Source organism: Ahaetulla prasina, chromosome 12 (genome assembly GCF_028640845.1).
Source record: "Ahaetulla prasina isolate Xishuangbanna chromosome 12, ASM2864084v1, whole genome shotgun sequence".
Lineage (NCBI taxonomy): Eukaryota > Metazoa > Chordata > Lepidosauria > Squamata > Colubridae > Ahaetulla > Ahaetulla prasina.
In genome coordinates, this window is record NC_080550.1 from 27,538,274 (window position 1) to 27,562,434 (window position 24,161).

General features: G+C 45.0%; 1 protein-coding gene across 1 annotated transcript in view; it reads right to left on the bottom strand.

The window, feature by feature from the left end:
* Positions 1-6,300: 6,300 nt before the first annotated feature.
* CHST8 (carbohydrate sulfotransferase 8) overlaps positions 6,301-24,161 on the bottom strand; it is a 314,355-nt gene continuing 296,494 nt past the window's right edge. The window contains exons 4-5 of the mRNA XM_058154807.1: positions 16,269-16,306; positions 6,301-7,489 (exon numbers count right to left, since the gene is read on the bottom strand). Of these exons, the coding sequence (XP_058010790.1) occupies positions 6,341-7,489; positions 16,269-16,306 (1,187 nt within the window). The 3' untranslated portion in view covers positions 6,301-6,340. The remainder of the gene's footprint in view (positions 7,490-16,268; positions 16,307-24,161) is intronic.

A 24,161-nucleotide genomic window follows, 5' to 3' on the forward strand; every position in this document is an offset into this window, starting at 1 on the left:
TCTCGACATGGGGCTCCCCTTGAAGTGCACTCGGAGGCTTCAGTTAGTCCAGAATGCAGCTGCGCGGGTGATAGAGGGAGCTACTCGTAGCTCCCACGTAACACCGCGCCTGCGCAGACTGCACTGGCTACCTGTGGCCTTTCGAGTGCACTTTAAGGTTTTGGTTACGACCTTTAAAGCGCTCCATGGCTTAGGGCCTGGGTACTTACAGGACCGCCTGCTGTTACCACATGCCTCCCACCGACCCGTACGCTCTCATAGAGAGGGACTTCTCAGGGTGCCGTCCGCCAAACAATGTCAGCTGGCGGCCCCCAGGGGAAGGGCCTTCTCTGTGGGGGCTCCCACACTCTGGAACGAGCTTCCCCCGGGTTTACGCCAAATACCTGACCTTCGGACATTCCGTCGCGAACTGAAGACACATCTTTTCATTCGCGCGGGGCTGGCTTGAATTGAATTTTATCAATTTTAAATTTTTCTATTAATTAATTTTAAATGGGGTTTTAGTTTTTTATATATTTTAACTTTTCAGGCTAGTTTTAGAATAAGTTTTTTAATTTGCATTTTAAATTGTACATTGTATTACCTGTTTTACTTTTGCCTGTACACCGCCCTGAGTCCTTCGGGAGAAGGGCGGTATAAAAATCAAATAAATAAATAAAAAATAAATAAAACAGAAAGGTTTAAAGCAGGGGTCTCCAACCTTGGTCCCTTTAAGACTTATGGACTTAAACTCCCAGAGTCCCTCAGCCAGCAAAGCTGGCTGAGGAACTCTGGGAGTTGAAGTCCACAAGTCTTAAAGGGACCAAGGTTGGAGACCCCTGCTTTAAAGTGGATAAAAGATGTTATGGTTTTGAACAAGGTAAGACTGATTTGAAATAGAATTGTGTATTAATGATGAAGATATTTTAGCTAAAATGTATAAATTTTTACTGACAGAAGAAGACCAAGTGAAAGAATATACAGTTAGTTTTCAACTTACAGGTAGTTCATTTAGTGACCGTTCAGTTACAACACCACTCCAAAAAAATGACCTGACTGTTTTTCCACACTTTTGACCATTGGAGCATCCCTATGGTCACATGCAGGGGTGAAATGCTCTGAAGTCTGCTACCGGTTCTCTTCGCTACTGGTTTGCTTCGCGCACATCCACACCGCAGGCGCTACCATGCAGTGCTGAAGAAGGAGGATTAAGAAGCTTTTTTTGAATTCTGCAAAGATAAGTAGAACAGCGGGGGGGGGACACAGCTGTGTTGCACAATTTAATTTCCTGCTTTCTAAGGACTCTAAATCACGCGGCACAGCTGATTGTTGTGAAATACCGGTTCGCCTGAACCGGTAGCATTTTATACTACCGGTTTGTCTGAACCGGTAGCATTTTACCCCTGGTCACATGATCAAAATTCAAACGTTTGCCAACTGACTCATATTTATGACAGTTGCAGTGTCCCCGGATCATGTGATCCCATTTTGTGACCTTCTGACAAGCAAAGTCAATGGGTAAGCCGGATTCACTTATCAATTGCAGTGATTCACTTAGCAAGAAAGGGTGTAAAATGGGGCAAAACTAACTTAAATGTCTCACTTAGCAACAGAAATTTTGGGCTCAATTGTAGTTGTAAGTCAAAGACTACCTCTATGATAAAATGTACTAAACTTTTTGGCTATAATATACAAATAGACTAATGGGAAAATGTGTGGTTGAAGGGATTGGCATTTACATTATGTTTTAGCCTTAAAGAGATTTTTTATAAAATGATGTATTGTTGATATTTGTGATCAGAGAAATTGTCTAGAATGTACGAAAGTATTTTGAATCTTTGTTGGAAATGTGAACATTTAAAAAAAAAAAAGCAAAATTTTGGATACAAATACATGCATCAATTTACCGTGTTTCCCTGAAAATAAGACCCTGTCTTATATTTTTTTGAACCCTGAAATAAGCGCTTGGCCTTATTGCCACGTGCTCAAAAGCCTGACTGGGCTTATAATCAGGGATGTCTTATTTTAGGGGAAACAGGATAGAAAAATTTAAAGGTTAGATGAAGTACTACTGAAACCAGGGACTTTGGGTCTCTGACAAGCCACTAGAAAAAAGTCACAGGACTTTGTTTTTAAAATGATAATTGCAGTGAGACTATTGCATGTTTAAAAGTGAAAAGACTTGACACAACCTACAACAGTTGGTGAAGATGATGGAATTTGCTGAGATGGCTAAATTACTGGTTTGATTACAGAAAAAAACACCACCACCACAATATCTACACCTTACAGACAAAACAGAAAAAAAAGCACGACTTGTGACTTTGAAGATTGGGTGGGAGGGGGGAAGAAAAATAGAAAAAAGGAGGGGTTTGTCATCATAAATTTTGTGCCTCGTACTTATATTTACTGCAAAGGAAATTGAAACCTTCTTGCTATTTGTTATATATAGAAATAGAAATAGAAATAAATAGAAATTCTATTCTATTCTATTCATTCTATTTGTTTTTACAAACCTACAATCAATCCATCCTTCCTTCCTTCCTTCCTTCCTTCCTTCCTTCCTTCCTTCCTTCCTTCCTTCCTTCCTTCCTTCCTTCCTTCCTTCCTTCCTTCCCCTCTTCCATCCCAGGTTTTTATGTCTTTTGTAAACTTTCAATTAAAAAAAATATATATAAAAAAATTATTCCAATCTTACCACGTCTGCCAAGAGTTTCCCGGCAGCCTGTTTCAGAGTGATTCCCTCCATTAGGGAGAATTGGGCTGGAGGACCATCTACAGGGCTGTGGTGAGAGATTTTCATCCTGCAGATAGTCCTTGACTTATGACCATTTGTTTAATAACTGTTCAAAGGTACGTACTTGTACTCCTGACTGTCATACCACCCTTGAAGTCAATTTGGGCACTTGGCAAACAGTCGCATTTACGACCAATTCCAGTGTCCTGCAATCACATAATTGAGATTTGCAACCTTTTTTTTTTTTTTTTGCCAATTTTTACCGAAAAATAGCACTAGCACTTAGGCTTATACATCGCTTCACAGTGCTTCACAGCCCTCTCTGAGTGGTTTATAAGAGTCGGCCACCTGGGTCCTCATTTTACCCACCTCGGAAGGATGGAAGGCTGAGTCAACCTTGAGCTGGACAGGATCGAACTGCTGGCAGTGGGAATGAAGGATCAACCAGCAATACTACATTCTAAACCACTGTGCCATCATGGCAGAAAATGCCTTTGGGAAAGCTGGATTTGCTTAACAACTGCTATAAAAATTGTCATAAAATTGGGTGCAGCTCACCACGACTTCCGATGAAAATTCTGGTTTCAATTGTGGTCATAAGTCAAGGACTACTGTTTGGTGGATAAAGTTGCTCAAATACGCTTGGAGGTGGACTGTGGCTGGAAGGTCCAAGTGAGTTTCCTGAGGCTTGTGAGGTAATCCTGTGACACCTGAGAATGTGGACAAAATCCTCCACTGTATGAGTCCACCCACTTGTCTAGCGACCAGGGCTTGGGTCCATGCAGTGATATCACCAAAGGGAGTCAAGCTATGCTTCAAAGCTCCTGAGGGCAGGACAAGAAGCAATGGGTGGAAACTAGTCAAGGAGAGAAGCAACCTGGAACTAAGGAGAAATTTCCTGACAGTTCGAACAATCACGTCAGTGGAACAACTTGCCTCCGGAACTAGTGAATGCTCCAACACTGGAAATTTTTCAGAAGAGATTGGATAACTATTTGTCTAAAATGGTGTAGGGGTTTCCTACCTAAGCTGGGGGTTGGACTAGAAGACCTTCAAGGTCCCTTCCAACTCTGTTTATTCTATTCTATTTGAAAGAAGACTGTTCTTTCTGCCTTTGAAGTGTGCCTCTTTCTCAAGAGAAGTTTTGTATTTGCATTTTAACTTTTTAAAAATACAATAAAAATAGAATAAGAAGAAAGAGGCTATTCCTAGACAATCTGCCCCCCACTCCGATTCTGGATAACTACTGGCCAGTTTCCAATCTTCCCTTTCTGGGGAAGATTGTGGAGAAGATGGTTGGCTAGACGTTGCAGAGGAACCTGGAGGAAAGGGATTGTCTAGATCTGTTCCTGTTACATAGGTTTACAGTAGTTTAGTTTGTTAATGGTGTTTGTTGGGATTGAGATGGGGGTGGGGCATTCATCCTTGTGCTCTTTCCTCTCTCTGGTTTTCAACGCCATTGACCATGGACCAGAGAGGAGGGTTGGAACAGGAGGCTCTGTGTTGTTTTGCCTCCTTCCTCAGTGATCAGTCTTGGTCTCCTCTCAATTGGCAGAAGACAGATCATACCTGTGGCCCCTCACTTTGTAGGGTGCCTCAGGGTTCCGTGCTTTCTTCCCCTTTCTTTAACATCTAACGGAACTGCTGGATGAGGTAATCTGTCAGTATGCTAATGATACCCAGTTGTACGTTACAACCCTGAATTGGGCCGGTGAGACTGCTGATGTACTGACCTAATATCTGAAGGCCGGTTGGGTCTAGATGGGGTAGAACTGTCATGGATCCACCCCTGGACCCCTCTCCAGATGCAGGTTCAGAGGAGGAGGGTGAGTTTGAGTCAGCAGAGGAAAGTGAGGAGCCAAGTGTTGGTCAGGATTGGGGTTTGGAGAGTGCTAGCCTGAGGAAGCAGCTTCAGCCGGGTCATTGGACACGAGTGACTGGCTGAGGCTGAGGGAGAAGAGCAGCAGCTGCAGCAAATTGGCTAGGAGGCTCCAGGTAAGGAGCAGGAGCAGCTACCACCCATTAGCAATGAGGAGAAGGTGGTGTCCACACCTCATCCTGATCCAAGGACAGACAGAAGAGGAGACAGGCACAAAGCTGGTCAGCTAGACTACCTGCGAGGAGGCAACCTCACCTCTCATGAAGGGCTGCACCATTGTTGCCTACTTAATCCCGCCCCGAGGACTTGAGCATTCCTGGAGCAATGTGCTCAGTTCTGTGCCTTTGTGTGCTCATGCCACATGTCCTGACCCATTAGACTCATGGATTGCTTTCCTGGGCTTTGTGTGTGCCTGTTGGACTTGGTTACCCAGAGACTCTTGCCATGCTGAGCTGAGAGTCCAGACCTGTGCTTTTAGAGGATCTGTTTGGGGGGTTTGAATAAACACCTCTAGACTTTTGCTGTATGTACATGTGTGGGGGGAGGTGAGTGGGGCAGCACAAGAACAAGCTTTGGAGCAATCCTGAGAAGACCGAGTGGCAGTGGCTATTTTGCCCTTTGGGCTGGGGACATCTCCACTGCTGGCCTTGGGTGGGGTTGCCCTTCTCCACTCAAACTACTGTAATGCACTACCTGAAAGTCCTGTAGGATTCTAATATCCTACTTGAAGGGCAACTGTGGGCAGGCACGTATTTGTACAGGTTTATCTTGTGTAATAATTGGGCCAGTTCCTTGACCAGGAAGCCCTTCAGATGGTCACTCAGCCCCGAGCACCTCAAGGTTGGACTACAGCAATATGGTCTACAAAACCATCCAGAAACTGCAGCTGGTACAAAATTCGGTGTTATGAATCACTCCGGCTTACGTGAGCTGCAGATCTTGCCAGTTGGCCTTTGGGTGCCCTTCAAGTTATTATTATTACCTATAAAGATTTTCATGGCCTAGATCCCACTTAGCTGTGGGACTGCCTGTCTCCAATTGTTTCAGCTTACTTGGTATATCTGGGCTCCACTCAGTGCTGCCCTCTTGTCCTCTGAAGCATTTCTTCATCAGGTCCCCCCTTCTGGAATAGAATGCCCCCCTCCCCGAGATATTGCCTGGATGATATCCATTGCTTAGGCTTTTGGAGAACCTTTAAGACCTGGCTCTGTTCCCAGGCTTGGGCTTAATGTGCTTGTTATATATTGATGGGAATCCTGTTGTATTTTTGTGTTGCTTTATAGCTGTTTTGGTCAGGACGGTCCCTTTCTGTAGGTCCTAACTGTTTTACTGTTCGGGAGTTTTGCAAACCTTCCAGAATTTTCACCACAAGTATAATGATTAAATTAAATTAAAATGTGCTCAACCATTATGGTGCCAAAGTGATGAGGTGTGCCCTGTGATGCGTTAATGCAAATACCGTCCCTCTGAATTTGTTTTGTGATATTCCAGGCAAAACAGAAAAGGTGAAGCTTGGATGGCGACACTGTGAGACATAATTTATCAGACTTCCCAACCCTGCCAACTTCACAGAGACACCCAGGGGAGAACTGGAGATCGCTGGGAATATGAAAGACAGATCAACTAATTTAAGCTTCTGGTGTAATGAAGCTCATTCATGGAGCTTATGTATTAATACAAACGTCTGTTCCACAAAATTGCATAGGAGGAGCCCCACAAGGCTGCAACCAACAGCTCACCTCCACTTAATAAAGGTCTTCAAAAGGCTTCGAGTAATTAAACATTAAATAATCCATGTAATAGAAATCATAACTACGCTGCCTTTGAGAAGGAGAAAGCTGTCTAAAATATTGTTGTGTGATCTGAGTGGTTGTCCTCTCTTCATTGGAATGTCTATCTTTAAACCTAGGAAAAGTCAAGTTTTGAGGAGCATTTATCAAATGGAGGAAAAAGTTAGCATCTTCTTCCATTGTTTCAAATTTCCCAATGAAGTCATAGTCTACTAAGCAAGGACTACAGAGCCTGTTGATGTGATCCCAGTGGATGTCCATGCCGACCGGCCGATGCACATCGAGAAGATACTGAATGAACTCTTTGAACTCGACCCCAGAGCCTGTCCTCAGGGCCTCCTTGGTGGCATTGGACCGATACTTTGAAATAATGGGCCTGCCAAAGACAGGATGGTAATAATTGTTTGGATGCTCAAACTTGTCTCGAAATGCCGACACTAACTTCTCAAAAGGTTCACGAACAAAGAGCATCTTAGTGTAAGTACTGAGCCTGTAGTTGATCCCTTTGTGATCAAAACTATCCAGCTTCTTCAAATAATTCCCATAATGGACAGTATTGTGCTGAATAATCCTGGTTGAGGAGGCCAGTCCATTGAGAACCATGAGTACTCTCTTCCAGTTGGAGCAGCCGGCTTTAGGGACTTCACAATATAAAATTCGATATTTATCTTCCACAAATATCCTGGACACATGATAAGGGGTGATTACTCTTTTGTTGTTGCTCTTGTACTTGGTGCATGTCTCTCTCATGATGCGTTTCCTCTCCCTTTGGACCTCGTAGAGGTTTCTCCACCTTAGCTCGTCCTTCGCCTCAGCTTTCAGGATGGGCAGGCTGAGGAAGGAGCCATTAACTGCAATCCGGAGGGGGCTGCTTTTCAGGACAAATTTCCTCCTTCGTTGATAGGCCCTGGCAGAACTAGCAGCTGAACTTTTCTGCTGTCGGTCTCGAATCCCCGCTAGAGCCTTCCGGGCCTGGCCTGAGCTTCGGTGCTTCACAGACTCATCTTGCACGGGGTGTAATGAGGCCCTCTGGTTTCCCACCGGAAAGGTAGCGCCTCCATTTGCCTGCGTTTTCCCGCCCTGATCATTGCTCGACGCGCCTTCCTAATGGAAGAAGAGAACCAACGCATTACTCAATGAAGGCAGCATTCGTCACAGCTGGCAGAGTTTAATGATGCCAGTCATATCTATCATATTTTAGCTCAGCCAAACCTTGGCATGCGGTCCACTGCTTTACACACCGCTTTGAGGCTGAGGTGATGAATTTTTTTTTACTTCCTACTTTTGAATGTGTCGCTATTATTCTGAACATCAGTTCTAGAGCTAAACCTGAGAAGTCTGCAAGGAAACAGGTTTCATATTTTCAAAGCTTAGTGTCTATGAAGATTCTCAATTCTCAGTCAAAAGTGGTTTTTATTTTTGAAGAGGCAATTTATGTTAACAACGAGCAGCCCTCTCCCGACAGAGGGGGAGGGATAAGACTATCTATCCCCAATTTACAATGCAGCCCTTTTGGCTGTTCCAAGATTCAGGTGACCCTGAAGTGACAGAAAAAGCCCCAAGTAACCACAGTGGCTCCCAAAGAGCGTTAAGACCAGTTGTCTGAAAACACAATTCCCTCATTCCGCCCCTCCCATCCTATCAGAACCTATCATTCCCCCTCCCATCAAGTAATCTCAACTGTCAATAACTGTCCTTCCATCTCTCACTGCACCCAATGCAACTGATGAAGCTTCCGGGAGAGGCAGTGAAACGTTTTGTTTTCCTCAAAAAATCAGTCCAGCTGCCTCTTCAAAAATAAAAAACCACTTTTATGTCAAAGCTTAGATGCAACTAGAGGGGCATTTTCCATTTTGGAAGACTTTGCCTTCCGACAGCAGTTTGCAGGATGTGGGGGAGACCAAATGCCGGAAGATGGCAGCCCTGGAGCCCTGTTTTAAAGCCCCGCCCCCTTTGTATGGCAGAAGGGGTGGGGCTTAATCACCCTGCCGCCCTGCCACCCTGGAGACGTTGTTTCCCACTCCAGGCAGATGCCCACACGTTCAAGGCTGAAGTTCAAGGGACGTGTAGAAGTGAAGATAATTGTTCTATCTCTACTGCAAAGTTCTCACTTTTCAGCTAAATTAGAATGATTCCCGGTTTATAAACCCACTGAGGCCATCGAGTTCAATCGAGTCCCATTAAACACATCAGTCAAATGGCTGTCCAACATCTGGGTGAGCAATAAAGGGGAGCTAAGATCAGTGGGTCCTCTGTTGCAGGGGTCTCCAACCTTAGTCCCTTTAAGACTAATAATAATAATAATAATAATAATAATAATAATAATAATAATAATAATAATAATAATAATAATAATAATAATATCAGAGTTGGAAGGGACCTTGGAGGTCTTTTAGTCCAACCCCCTGCCCAGGCAGGAAACCCTACACCATTTCAGACAAATGGCTATCCAGCATTTTCTTAAAAATTTTCAGTGTTGGAGCATTCACAACTTCTGCAGGCAAGTTGTTCCACTTATTAATTGTTCTAACTGTCAGGAAATTTCTCCTTAGTTCTAGGTTGCTTCTCTCCTTGATTAGTTTCCACCCATTGCTTCTTGTTCTACCCTCAGGTGCTTTGGAGAATAGCTCGCCTCTTCTTTGTGGCAACCCCTGAGATATTGGAACACTGCTATCATGTCTCCCCTAGTCATTCTTTTCATTAAACTAGGCATACCTAGCAAAGCTGGCTGAGGAACTCTGCGAGTTGAAGTCCACAAGTCTTAAAGGGACCAAGGTTGGAGACCCCTGCCCTAGAAAAATAAGGGCGGGGGGGGAATATATATATAATAGATCAGGGGTCTCCAACCTTGGTCCCTTTAAGTCCCTTGTGAAGTCCCTTGTGAAGTCCCTTGTGGACTTTAACTCGCAGAGTTCAAGTCCATAAGTCTTAAAGGGACCAAGGTTGGACACCCCTGGTTTAAACCTTTCTGTTATTGTTAAGGGAGGGAAAAGGAGAACTTTTTTTTTAAAATTTGCATTTATATCCCGCCCTTCTCCGAAGACTCAGGGCGGCTTACACTACGTCAGGCAACAGTCTTCATCCATTTGTATACTATATACAAAGTCAACTTATTGCCCCCCAACAATTTGGGTCCTCATTTTACCTACCTTATAAAGGATGGAAGGCTGAGTCAACCTTGGGCCTGGTGGGATTTGAACCTGCAATATTGCAGGCAGCTGCTGTTAATAACAGGCTGCATTAACTTAGGGATTTTGGTGCACAATTTTCAGTTCTGGCTTTGCACTACTGCAGTACACTTGATATCTAATAAACTATACCTTTCTCAACAAATGGAACCAAGGATAATTTCTGTTTAGAGCTCTAAGTTGTGGCAGGTCCCACAGATTTTGTCAACTGTTTTGTTATCTACATTTAACAGAAAGGTTTAAAGCAGGGGTCTCCAACCTTGGTCCCTTTAAGACTTATGGAGCAAAGCTGGCTGAGGGACTCTGGGAGTTGAAGTCCACAAGTCTTAAAGGGACCAAGGTTGGAGACCCCTGCACTGAGGAACTCTGGGAGTTGAAGTCCACAAGTCTTAAAGGGACCAAGGTTGGAGACCCCTGCACTGAGGAACTCTGGGAGTTGAAGTCCACAAGTCTTAAAGGGACCAAGGTTGGAGACCCCTGCACTGAGGAACTCTGGGAGTTGAAGTCCACAAGTCTTAAAGGGACCAAGGTTGGAGACCCCTGCACTGAGGAACTCTGGGAGTTGAAGTCCACAAGTCTTAAAGGGACCAAGGTTGGAGACCCCTGCACTGAGGAACTCTGGGAGTTGAAGTCCACAAGTCTTAAAGGGACCAAGGTTGGAGACCCCTGCACTGAGGAACTCTGGGAGTTGAAGTCCACAAGTCTTAAAGGGACCAAGGTTGGAGACCCCTGCACTGAGGAACTCTGGGAGTTGAAGTCCACAAGTCTTAAAGGGACCAAGTTTGGACACCCCTGCACTACATGTGACATCATTCTAGGCCAGGGGTCTCCAACCGTGGCAACTTTAAGCCTGGAGGATTTCAACTCCCGGAGTTCCTCAGCCAGCTTTGCTTCTGGGAGTTGAAGTCCACAAGTCTTAAAGTTGCCAAGGTTGGAGACCCCTGGTCTAGGTTGCGGCTCTGTTCTAGAGGATGTGGCAGTGTTTCATGGATCCATCCCTAGATCCCAGAGGTGAGTTTAGAGGAGGTGGGTGAGTTTGAGTCTGCAGAGGAAAGTGGGGAGCCGAGTTTTGGTCAGGATACTGGGGGGCTCGGAGAGTGCTAGCCGGACGGAGCAGCCTCAGCTGGGCCAATCAGACAAGTGACAGGCGAGCAGGTGAGACACAGCCACAGCCTGCCAGGAGGCTCCAGGTGTGAACTGGGAGCAGCTGCTGCCCTTTAGCAATGAGGTGGAGTCCACACCTCCTCCTGACCCACGGACATGTAAAGCAGAGGGGAGGCTGCACAGCGGGCAGCTAGAACAGTGGTCCCCAATCTTTCCAACTTGGCCCAGCCGGGCGGGGGGGAAGGTGTGAGTGGCAGAGGACGCACAAAGCTCCATTGGTGTGGGCAACGGGTGAACGTGCCCTCCACACAAATAAACCTTTGTGTGTGAGCACAAAGAGGATGTGTGCGCTTGTGCACGAAGCTCCACCCGGACTTTGTGAGTGAGCACAAGGGCCCTCCACTCTCATGAGTGGAGCTTTGCACGTGAGTGCAAGCATCTACACTTGCATGAGTGGCGCGTCAAGAATGCATGCACGTGCTTGCTAGCCAAGCATGCCTTATACACTGTAAGCCGCCCTGAGTCTTCGGAGAAGGGCGGGGTATAAATGTAAACAAAACAAAACAAAGTGGAGCTTCAAGCATGGCAATCTCTCCAGCGGCCTGGCTTTGAATAGGCTGAAGCCTGGTAGTTAGGGGCCCCTCCTGCAGCTCAGAGGTTGGGAACCTCTGAGCTAAACTACTCGCGAGGAAGCAACCTGGCCTCTCACGAAGGGCTGCACTGGCATCGCCTACTTGATCCCGCCCTGAAGACTGGAATGTTGCTGGAGCAACCTGTCCATTGTTATGCCTTGTGTGCTTGTGCTTGTGCCTGTGTATCCTTTTTTTATTTTATTTTGTCACAGCAGTATACACAAGCATAAGCATAAAACAACTAAACAACATATAAGCGTATATATAATGAAAGGAAACAATAGGACAGGAATGGTAGGCACTTTTGTGCTCTTATGCACGCCCCTTATCTATATCGTATATACAATATACGTATATATGATACACACACAAACACATATATACGTATATATGTATACACACACACACACACACACACACACACACACATATATTCTGAGGTTTTCGCGGGTGTTTGTATGTAGGTCTTTGGTTATTCGGGTTTTCTCCCGCGTAAAATTATAAGTGTCTTGGCGATGTTTCGACAAAGTCTCATTCATCATCTTCAGGTTGGTGTTTACAGCTTCGTGCTTCTAGGAGCAATGTGTGATCGCAGCTGTTTGTTAAGTTCAACCCCCCACTAGCAGTTAAAAGGAAGAAACAGCTGCGATCACACATTGCTCCTAGAAGCACGAAGCTGTAAAGACCAGCCTGAAGATGACGAATGAGACTTCGTCGAAACGTCGCCAAGATACTTCCAATTTTACGCGGGAGAAAACCAAAATAACCAAAGATATATATATATATATCGGGTTTTCTCCCGCGTAAAATTGGAAGTCTCATTCGTCATCTTCAGGCTTCAGCTTCATGCTTCGGGGAGCAATGTGTGATTGCAGCTGTTTCTTCCTTTTTAACTGCTAGTGGGGGTTTGAACTGATTGGGTGGGAGCTTGGCTGTGCTCTGATTGGATGGGGTTTTTTTGTGCTCTGATTGGCTGGGAGTGTGTCCTGTTTGGGTGGGGGCTTGGTTGTGCTCAGATTAGTCTGAGTTGCAGGGGGATTTGAGCTGGTGAGCTGCATTGCTGTTGTTTGGCTTCGTGTTTGTGGTCGTGCTACATCTTCATAGTGGGTGTCTGTCTGGTGTATGTATGGATTGGAGGGGTTTGAAATGGCTAATGTTGCAGCTGTGGTCTGGCTTCTGGTCCGTGGTCGTGCTTCCTGATCAGTGTGGGTTTGGGTCTGCTTTCTGGGTGGATGTGTGGTGGTGACATCCTGTGTGGACCTCGTGAGTGTGGGTCTGGTGTCATTCCTCATGTTAGGGACTCGTTTGTCAATAAGGGCAGGTTTCCAAATGGCTGGTAGGCGGGAGGTATCATCTTGTTTGTTCACGCTGTGTGTTTTTCTATCTCGATGGCTTCTCTGATTATTCTGTTGTTAAAGTGTTCAGTTTTGGCGATAGTTCTGGTCTTTTTAAAGTCAATATTGTGTCCTGTGGCTTTAAAGTGTTGGACCAGGGAAGAGGTTGGTTCCTCTTTTGTGACTGAGTTCTTGTGTTCTTCAATGCATGCACTTATTCTTCTGTTGGTTTGTCCGATGTATGTGGTGGGGCAGGCGGTGCATGGGATTTCATATACTCCTTGATTTTCTAACTCAATTTTGTCTTTGGGGTTTCTTAGGATGGTGGATATTTTTTGGTTTGTGCAGAATGCTGTCTTGATGTTATGTTTGTGGAGGATCTTGCTGATTCTGTCTGTGGTGCCTTTTATATATGGGAGGAGGGCTGTGCCGTTTTCTTGTTCTCTGTCTTGGATTTTAGTGGGGGGTTCTTTTTGGATTAGTTTGGTAATCTTATTTCTCTGGAATCCTTTGGATGTTAGTAGGTTTGTGAGAGTGTGTAGTTCGGTTTTTAGGTGTTGTTCGTCAGCTAAACGTTTTGTTCTAGAGATGAGTGTCTTGGCTACGGAGTTGATCTGATCACTCTCACACCACCACCCAGCACAGATCAACTCCGTAGCCAAGACACCCATCTGATCACTCTCAAACCACCACCCAGCACAGATCAACTCCGTAGGCAAGACACTCATCTGATCACTCTCACACCACCACCCAGCACAGATCACAGACCACAGCTGCAACATTAGCCATTTCAAACCCCTCCAATCCATACATACACCCACTATGAAGATGTAGCACAACACAAACACGAAGCCAAACAACAGCAATGCAGCTCACCAGCTCAAATCCCCCTGCAACTCAGACTAATCTGAGGACAACCAAGCTCTCACCCAAACAGGACACACCCCCAGCCAATCAGAGCACAAAAAAACCCCCATCCAATCAGAGCACAGCCAAGCTCCCACCCAATCAGTTCAAACCCCCACTAGCAGTTAAAAAGGAAGAAACAGCTACAATCACACATTGCTCCCCGAAGCACGAAGCTGAAGCCTGAAGATGACGAATGAGACTTCGTCGAAACGTCACCAAGACACTTCCAATTTACACATACACACACACCTGGTCGATAACGCCTGGACTGCTTTCCTGGACTTCATGTGTGTCCACTTGGACTCAGTTACCAGTGATTCTCGCTGTGCTGAGCTCAGAATCCGAACCTGTGCAATGGGTTCTCTCTCTGAGGACCATTTTTTTGGGGGGAGGGGTGCTGTATACACCTGTATAACTCTTACTGTATGAGTGTGTGTGTGTGTGAGTGAGTGAGGGGAGCGGAGCAGCACAAAGTGGGAGGAGAGGAACTGGCAGGGACATCTACAGGGGAATGGGCCAACTCATCACAGCCAACTTGTTACGGGACAACTTGCTGAGGGGACAATATAATAATGCAATTTATTTAAAATAAATAAAAAATATTTAAATTTTTGCCATCCACATTTTATTCTGTCATTTCTTTTTGCATCCTTTCTTTAACGATTCTATTCCATCATTTCTTTGATATTAGTGTAATTCTTGTCCTGCAGCAAGTCAAGAGAGGGACCATGATTGTGTGATTGAACTACTAGCATTTTTCTAAATGTATTGCATAGATTATTTGATTGTACGGCCAGAGTTGCCAGCTTTATTTTTTGCATACCTCCCCCCTCTCTCCCCCAGGACAGCCCTATGAACATCTGTACTTGTCCTGGACAGTCTTGTCAAAACTCTGTCCAGTCTCTGTTAATCAAAGAATGGTTGTATTTGCACAACACATGGGACCAGCCTCAAATGGGATAATTTGTATGTTGAGTATGTTGTGAGAAACAAGCAATCAACTTTGCACATTTTGCAATTGAGATAATCACATCAAGTTGTCACAAGAGTCTTTTGCTTGGCTATGATGTTCTTGTTGGTTATTTGGGTTTACTGTACAATTAGTGTCACAGGCAGTGAGCCAAGCGACTCACTATTGAACAGAAAAGATTTATTTAGTTATTGGATTGACATGACATGGCTGCATAATCCACAAAAATGCAACTCTGCGGCATGCAGCAACAACAACCGAGTATAACAATTTCCATTTCTTTCAGACATAGGGTTGAATTATGATATGTCAAGTTTGTTTCTGAATTTCTCAGTTGTGTGAATAAGGCAAACTACTATAATATGTGCCAACCTGAGGATGCTTTTAGGAATAAAACGTGTATATATTTTGATGCTGATTTCTCCAGCCATATTCATTTTTCCTTGCAATTTAAAACTTTACAAGGTTTCTGTTCATATTTTTCATAAGTTTGCTTGTGTATGCTTATACATGTATGTACGCTTGGAATATACATCCAATTTTGGTCACCACCAAATAAAAAAGATGTTGAGACTCTGGAAAATGTGCAGAGAAGAGCAACAAAGATGATTAGGGGGCTGGAGGCTGAAACTTATGAAGAATGGTGGCAGGAATTGGGTATGTCTAGTCTAGTGAAAAGAAGGCCCAGGGGAGACATGATAGCAGTCTTCCAGTATTTGAGGGGCTGCCACAAAGAAGAGGGGGGGTCAATCTATTTTCCAAAGCACCAAAAGGCAGGACAAGAAACAATGGATGGAAACTAATCAAGGAGAGAAGCAACCTAGAGCGAAGAAGAAATTTCCTAATGGTGACGACAATTAACCAGTGGAATGTCTTGCCTTCAAAAGCTGTGAGCGCTCCATCATTGGAGGCTTTGAAGAAGAGACTGGACAGCCACTTGTCTAAAATGGTATAGGATCTCCAGCTCAAGCAGGGGGTTGGACTAGAAGACCTCCAAGGTCCCTTCCAACTCTGTTATTCAATTTTATATGTATATCTGTCTGTCTCTCTGTCTGGTTATCTAACTTTTGATGAATTGCCTTGCAAAATTCTGAAAAAATGCCAAATTGGATTGCTAGCCAATTAGAACAATTGAAGGCAACCGGTGGCACCTCATATTTACCAAGTTTGCATTGCTGGTGTGTATCCCCCTGCTGCCCTTGGCAATTCCCCTCACCCCAGCAAATACCAGCAGTGGGGAGGGGGGGGCTCAGCTCTCCCTTGCAATTATGTCAATAAGAGGGGGAAGGAGGGGCTTTGGGTCATTCCAGTTGATTCCCAAAGGCAGGCAGGCTTCCCAGCCCCTCTTCAGCAGAGCCCTTGTTGACTGCAAAGCGACAGCAGGGGGCGCCTTCTCCCCAACCTCTTTTCCCTTCAGAAGGAATTGGGTGATCTGAAGAAGTTTCTGATCCGCCAGGTTGGATGCAAAACATGGTTATGTGGAATATTTCTTGTGCATTCGGTTTATTCAGGCTCGGCAACTTAGAAAAAAAAAGAAAAAGGTGTATTTCAAAAAGTGTATTTGAGCAGCCTAGTAAACCGAGAGGCGGTAATGAGGGAATTTACATTCAAGGAAACATCCTTCTCTCTTCAGGCTGTCTTCCTTCCACTCAGCCTTCCCCACGGACTTCAGGAAGGGAAGGGAAGGAAAGGAAAGGAAAGGAAAGGAAAGGAAAGGAAAGGAAAGGAAAGGAAAAGGTAGCTTACTCTTTGAGCTTCCTGAGATCCCTGGCCATATCTCATTCCTAAAGAAAGAAAAGACAAAGGAAGGTCACAAGCAGCATCGGCATCCAACGTTGCATTCGCTTTCCTGGTGGGTCCACTGTGGTGCTTTTCACTACAGGCAATCCTCGACTTACAACCGTTCGTTTAGTGACCGTTTGAAGTTACAACGGCACTGAAAAAAGTGACTCGTGACCATTTTTCACACTTACAACTGTTGTAGCATCCCCAGGGTCCCCAGGGTCGTCACGCAAACAACATTCAGGTGTTTGGCAACCGACTCGTATTTATGACCGTTGCAATGTCCCTCTGGGTCACGTGATCCCCTTTTGTGACCTTCTGACAAGCAAAGTCAATGGGGAAGCCGGATTCACTGAACAATTGCAATGGTTTATTTAAGAACTGCCTTACCGACTCAGCAATTTCAGGGATTCCCTTAACAAATGTGGCAAGAAAGGTCACAGGCCTTCCTGAAGGCCATCACTCTGCTAAACAAATAATTCCATCAACACTGTCAAACTATTTACTGAATCTGCACTACTATTAATCTTCTCATAGTTCCCATCACCAATCTCTTTCCATTTATGACTGTATGACTATAACTTTGTTGCTGGCAATCCTTATGATTTATATTGATATATTGACCATCAATTGTGTTGTAAATGTTGTACCTTGATGAACGTATCTTTTCTTTTATGTACACTGAGAGCATCTGCACCAAGACAAATTCCTTGCGCGTCCAATCACACTTGGCCAATAAAATTCCATTCTATTCTATTCTATTCTATTCTATTCTATTCTATTCTATTCTATTCACAGAATGGGGCAAAAGTCACTTAACAAATACCTCAGTTAGCAACAGAAATGTTGGGCTCAACTGTGGTCGTAGGTCGAGGAGTAGCTCTATGAAGGGCTTTTCGCTGTCCCCCCCCCTTCATTTTGTATTTCCACCCACTTCAATCTTCTGACCTTAACCCTCCTTCTTCCCCCTGGGTTGGTGTTCTGTCCTCCTTCGCCTCCGTCCAAGCGATGGCTTAATTAGCCGGCACTATCAGCTCTGGCAGCAGGATAGCGAGCGTATGCCAAGTGTCTCTGTTATCTCCCTCAACGCTGATGAGACACCCAGGAACAAACTTCAGCTCTTAGTTAATCAGTTGATTTGCCTGCTACGAAGAGGCACAGCAGCTCTGGCTGCCTTTATATCCTGTGGAGTGTGGCTCCATGACTCAGCACTTCCTAGGCCTGCCCCACCCCTGCTTCTGTTGTTCCCGCCTCTCCTGCCTACGAAACCTAGGGTCCAGCCAGGCCTGATTGCCATCAGCTGGGTCTGAAGGCGTGGCCTGGGGGGGGAAGAGTCAGGGGACAGAGGCCTCATTATCTCCTCCACCTGGCCTGCTTCTGGCTCCTGGAGCTGAGCCAGGGAAGCCGGTGCTCCTGAGGTAAGTCCTGATGGCCCTTCCCCCTCACTTTCCGAGTCATTTTCTGGCAGGAGGCCTGGCTCGGGGGGCGCAGACACAACAGTTGGCTTCCAAAGGGATGGGGGGAGCCAAGAGGATGGGGGCAGAGAACAGAAAACAAATCCACAAGGATACCAATCTGGAACTGCTTAGCATTTATTTTTCTTGGGAATTACACTTTTAGGAAACAGGCAGCTTGCTTGATATGATCCGTTGCTTTAATAGGAGGCATCTGAGCTCCTTTCCTTCTTCGGAAACAGCTAACAGAGCTGCCTTCCATCTCTCTTTTTTTCTAAAGCAAATGCCAACTTGCACGTGGTGCTTTACAGCAGTTCACAGATTCACAGGAAATTCATAATTGCAACACGCTCTACATGGGGCTGCCCTTGAAGAGCATCCGGAAGCTCCAGTTGGTGCAAAATGCAGCGTCCCGCATGGTTTTGGGCAGACATGTGTCACTTCTCCTGCGAGAGCTGCATCGGTTGCTGATTTGCTTCTGGGTGCAATTCAAGGTACTGGTAAGAGCTTAACCTTTAAAGCCTTTGTGGCTTTGGACCAGGTGATCTGAGGAACCCTCTCTTCCAGGTCACATCCATCCACCAGAGTGGGGAGGCAAGGAATGTTGTGGGTCCCATCTCCTAGAGCAGGGGTCTGCAAACTTGGCTCTTTTAAGACTTGTGGACTTCAACTCCCAGAGTTCCTCAGCCACCTGGTTTGCAGACCCCTGCCCGAGAGAAATACACCTGGTGGGACCCAGAAGAAGGGCCTTCTCTGTGGTGGCTCCATCTCTCTGGAACATCATTCCCGGAGATTAGACTGGCCCCCACACTGATACTCTTCCAGAAGATGCTGAAGACCTGGTTCTGCCAGTGGGACCCAGAGCAGGATGGAGCCCATTAAATGGCTCATGTGATGTGATGTTGCCAGGGTGGGGGTGGGGTTATTATATTATTTGATTATTCTCTTTTATTAGTTTTATTTTTTAATGTATGAGGTTTTTATATTCCTATAACCCGCCTTGAGTTGCCATGCATGAATAGACAATATAAATTTCCTAAATAAATAAATAAATAAATAAATAAATAAATAAATAATGGTGCAATTGCCAATCTAGCTTATCATTTAAATATGTTATGTGAACTTCGCCAAAGCATCTCGGCTCCAGCCAGGTGAATTCATCCCATCACCTCTTCAATTCGGCTGCAGGGGCTTCGTCTGTGCCTGTTTAAGGCTGGAAAGGGGACCACAGAGAACGTCTCTTCTGGATGTGCTTCCCAATTATGCTCCACACGTTGCCCAGGGGCTGCTTCATCCATTGACCATTCCCCCCTCCCCACTATCCAGGTATTAAATAAATACTAGGCCCTGCCACTCAAACAAACAAACAAACCTGAAGCAGCAATTCAGTTGTATCAATTGAGCTCACAATTTTAATCAGTTTGAAGAGAAGGGAGATGTGCAGAACTGCCCAAAGAATCAAAATGAATTTAGATGCATCTGATACAATTTGATGGTTCAGCTTGAGATCCTGATTCAATTCAGGAAGTCGGTTCAGTTTGGGGATTTGATCAAATGACCTCAAAATTGAATTGGCTTTTGAGAGAGCTCTAAAAACAGGATTGGTTTATATACTAATTCACCATTTATTGAGGTCCCTCATTAAAGACTTGTGAGTAAACTTAATAGTTGCAGTGATGGAAGGCTTGTCCTCTATTTATAGATTTCTTAATTCTTCAGGAAACAGAAAGCCAAGTGTAAGAATCAATGGGTGATTTTTTTCCAGTAGAGGAAGTGAAAATTGTTTCCCTCAAGGATCTTTCTTGGATTTAGAGCTTTTTAAAAAAGTGTTTCAAATGTCTTGACTTGGGGGATAAACATAGAATTGGTCCTACTTGCAGATAACACCAAATAATTCATGGGGATGAGGCCCAAAGGTGATTCTATTCAACCACCTCTTTAAACCAGTTCAATGGATTACGAGCGGTCTGTAATTCAACAGGAAAGGGATCTTGGGATCCATTCAGTGTGGGCACAGGCAAATCTACCCTAAAGATTTTTTGGAATCCAGGGATTGGAAATGAAACTGCCAGTAAATCCATGGCATATGTACATCTGGAATATTTTGTGACGTTCTTGTTGATAAAATACAGGTAGACCTCGACTTATGACCACAACTGAGCCCAAAATTTCTGTTGTTAATTGAAACATTTAAGTGAATTTTGCTCCGTTTTCTTTCTTGCCCCAGTTGTTAAGTGAATCCCTTGCAGTTGTTAAATTACTGACACAGTTAAGTGAATCTGGCTTCCCCATTAACTTTGCTTGTCAGGAGGTTGCAAAAGCGGATCACGTGACCCTGGAACACTGCGACCGTCATAAATATGAGACAACAGCCAAGAGTCTGAATTTTGATCACATGACTCAGGGATGCTAAAATGGTCGTAACATGTGAAAAATGGTCTTTAGTCACTTTTTTTAAAATGCTGTTGTAACTTTGTATGGTCACTAAATGAACCATTGCAAGTCGAGGACTTCCTGTAGATATGAGGAAAGTAGAGAAGCAGGCTACCAGATGAGCAAGGGCTCCAAAACCCTTGGAGTTCTTTTGCTTAGTAGGCGATGAGGTTGGAATGAATAAAAACATGCATTACATAGAGAAAGTGAGACTGACACAAGGATCAACCAATGAAGTTGCCCAGAAGGCAGTTTCAAACAATTTAAACGAAGTCCCACTTCATAGGGCACATAAATGACATAAATTATGACAAGATAGGATAATGGCCACTAGCTTTAAAACAAGTGGTCTGAAAAGCATAGGAGTTAAGGACTCCTGAGGGCAGGGAAGAGACAACAGGTAACAGGTAAGTTTGGGGTTTGGGTCCATGATATCTCATTGACCTCACGAATTCCTGAGATTACGGTTCGATAGAGGAAACACTTATGACCCTCCGTATAAATTAAGAGGTATAACCTTTCAAAACAGGCTGCTCTGGGAAGAAAAACTCACCATTCTGTGTTCTTTGTTCTATTGTTTTAATTCAACTGGTGCAGCATTTCTCTTTAATTTTCTTTTAGGGCTACAGCCAGTAAAAACAGAAGTTGCTATTCCTAACCCTGGAAAAATCCGCCTGGACTTTGTCCATCTCCTTTCACCCCCTTGTTGTAGAGAGCTTTATGCTAGCATAGAATTAGACGTCAAATTCGAAGCTTGCATAAAGCTTCTACCTCAAGCAAGTGAACGGAGATAGACAAAGTCCAGGCAGATTTTTCCAAGATCAGGAATAGCAACTTAGTGGACCAGAGAAATGCTGTGGATATAATTTACTTGGACTTCAGTAAGGCATTTGATAAAGTAGACCATAACCTACTACTAGATAAAGTAGAAAAATGTGGGTTAGACTGCACCACCACCAGATGAATTCGTAACTGGCTGACCAACCGCACTCAACGTGTAGTCCTCAACGGAACTACATCCACATGGAGGGAAGTACGCAGTGGAGTACCCCAAGGCTCTGTTTTAGGCCCAGTACTCTTCAACATCTTCATCAATGACTTGGACGAGGGGACGTGAGTATTTTTCCGCTCTTATTGCATCGGCAGATAACCGCCCAGCCGCCCTGTTTGGGGTGACCCACTCCCTCCTTCATCAGGAGGCGCGGGAGGACCCCTTGCAAGGGTGTGCTGAGAATTTTGGACAATATCTGCACGATAAAATCGCTCAGATTCGGGACGGGCTGGACTCTGATGGGGTGGGTTCAGGTGGGATGACGGGGGATACTCTTGGTGATGTTATCTGGGATGAGTTTGATCCTGTGACTCTCGAGGACATGGACAGGATACTGGGGAGGCTGAATGCGACCACATGTTTATTGGACCCGTGTCCCTCCTGGTTGGTACTGGCCACATAGGAGGTTACACGAGGCTGGCTTCAGGGAATTGTCAATGCTTCCTTGATGGAAAGTGTCTTCCCTACCGCCTTGAAAGAGGCGGTCGTGAGGCCCCTCCTCAAGAAGCCCTCCCTGGACCCAGCTGTTTTAGCGAACTATCGTCCTGTCTCCAACCTTCGTTTTGTGGCAAAGGTTGTTGAGAGTGTGGTGGCGCATCAGCTCCCCCAGTACCTGGAAGAAACTGTCTATCTAGACCCGTTCCAGTCCGGCTTCAGGCCTGGGTACAGCACGGAGATGACTTTGGTCGCGTTGGTAGATGATCTCTGGAGGGCTCGGGATAGGGGTTGTTCCTCTGCCCTTGATACCATTGACCATGGTATCTTGCTGTGACGGCTGGAGGGTTTAGGAGTGGGGGGCACCATTCTTCGGTGGTTTTGCCGTTCTTATCGCCACTAGATAGGTCTGAATATAAGACCTTACTAGTGTTCGATCGGATTCAGAACGGCTGGCCCTCCATCCACTCTCTAGGCGTCTTTTCCGGCGCTTCATCTCTCTCAGCTCCTCAGAATACCAAGGAGACAGTCGACATCGGCACAGGGTCAGAGGCCGCAAAGGCACGACGCGGTCCCAAGCCCCCGCCGCCGCCTTTTCCGAGGCGAAGACTAGTTCTTCAGCCGAGCCGTGAGCTAGATCCTCAGGAAATGGCCCAAGCTCCGTCAGAAACCTCTCCAGGTCCATCAGGTGCCTGGGACGGAACCAACGAATCGGCCCCGTCTCCCTGCGGTGTTGGATGGCGGTTCGGAAGTCTAGTCGAAGGAGTGAATGATCTGACCATGACAGGGGTTTGATAACTAAATCCCCTAATGCATTAAACCAAGTTTAATGAAAAGAAGAACTAGCTTTGACATAATAGCAGTGTTCTAATATTTATTTTATTTTATTTATTAATTTTATTTATTTATTTGTCACAACAGTATATATAAGCATATATATATAGTATATATAAGCATAAGCAAGAAATAACTATACGATATATAATCATATATATATATATAAGTATAATCGTATACTTCAGTAAAGCATTTGATAAAGTAGACCATAACCTGCTACTAGATAAAGTAGAAAAATGTGGGTTAGACTGCACCACCACCAGATGGATTCGTAACTGGCTGACCAACCGCACTCAACGTGTAGTCCTCAACGGAACTACATCCACATGGAAGGAAGTATGCAGTGGAGTACCCCAAGGCTCTGTTTTAGGCCCAGTACTCTTCAACATCTTCATCAATGACTTGGATGAGGGGATAGATGGGGAACTCATCAAATCTGCAGATGACACCAAGCTGGCAGGAATAGCCAACACTTCAGAAGATAGGCTTAAGATACAGAAGGATCTTGACAGACTTGAACATTGGACGTTACGTAACAAAATGAAATTCTGTGGTGAAAAAAGTAAGGTTCTACATTTAGATAAGAAAAACCAAATGCACAAGTATAGTATATCTGGTACCTGGCTCAATAGTAGTAATTGTGAGAGGGATCTTGGAGTCTTAGTACACATCACTTAAATATGAGCTAGCAATGTGCTGCAGCTGCCAAAAAAGCCAACATAGTTTTAGGTTGTATTATAGAAGGATAGAATCAAGATCACCTGAAGTGTTAACACCACTTTATTAGGCCTTGGTAAGGCCACACTTGGAATACTGCATCCAGTTTTGGTTGCTATGATGTAAAAAAGATGTTGAGACTCTAAAAAGAGTGCAGAGAAGATTAACAAAGGTGATTAGAAAACTGGAGGCTAAGACATATAAAGAATGGTTGTTGGAATTGGGTATATCTAGTTTATTTATTTATTTAATTTATATACCGCCCTTCTCCCGAAGGACTCAGGGCGGTTTACAGCCAGATAAAAACACATTTGCACAAAAATTAAAAACAATTTTAAAAATCTGATTCAATTAGGCCGAAACAAAATTTTAAAACTATAATAAAACCATAATAAGCCCCTATTAAAATTACTTTAAGCCAGCCCTGCGCGAAAAAACAAAAAGGTCTTCAGCTCACGATGGAAGGTCCGGAGGTCAGGGAGTTGTCGTATCCCTGGAGGCAGCTCATTCCAGAGGGCAGGCGCCCCCACAGAGAAGGCCCTCCCCCTGGGGGTCGCCAGTCGACATTGTTTGACTGACAGCACCCTGAGGAGGCCCTCCCTATGGGAGCGCACAGGTTGATGGGAGGCTATTGGTGGCAGCAGGCGGTCCCGTAAATAACCCAGTCCTATGCCATGGAGCGCTTTAAAGGTGACAACCATCACCTTGAATTGCACTCGGAAGACCACCAGAAGCCAGTGCAGCTTGCGCAGGAGAGGTGTTATATGGGAGCCTCGAGTTGCTCCCTCTATTACCCGCGCAGCTCCGGGTGCTCTTCAAGGGGAGCCCCATGTAGACAGCGTTACAGTAGTCCAGGCGGGAAGTGACGAGGGTATGAGTGACTGTGCATAAGGAATCCCGATCTAGGAAGGGACGCAACTGACGTATCAG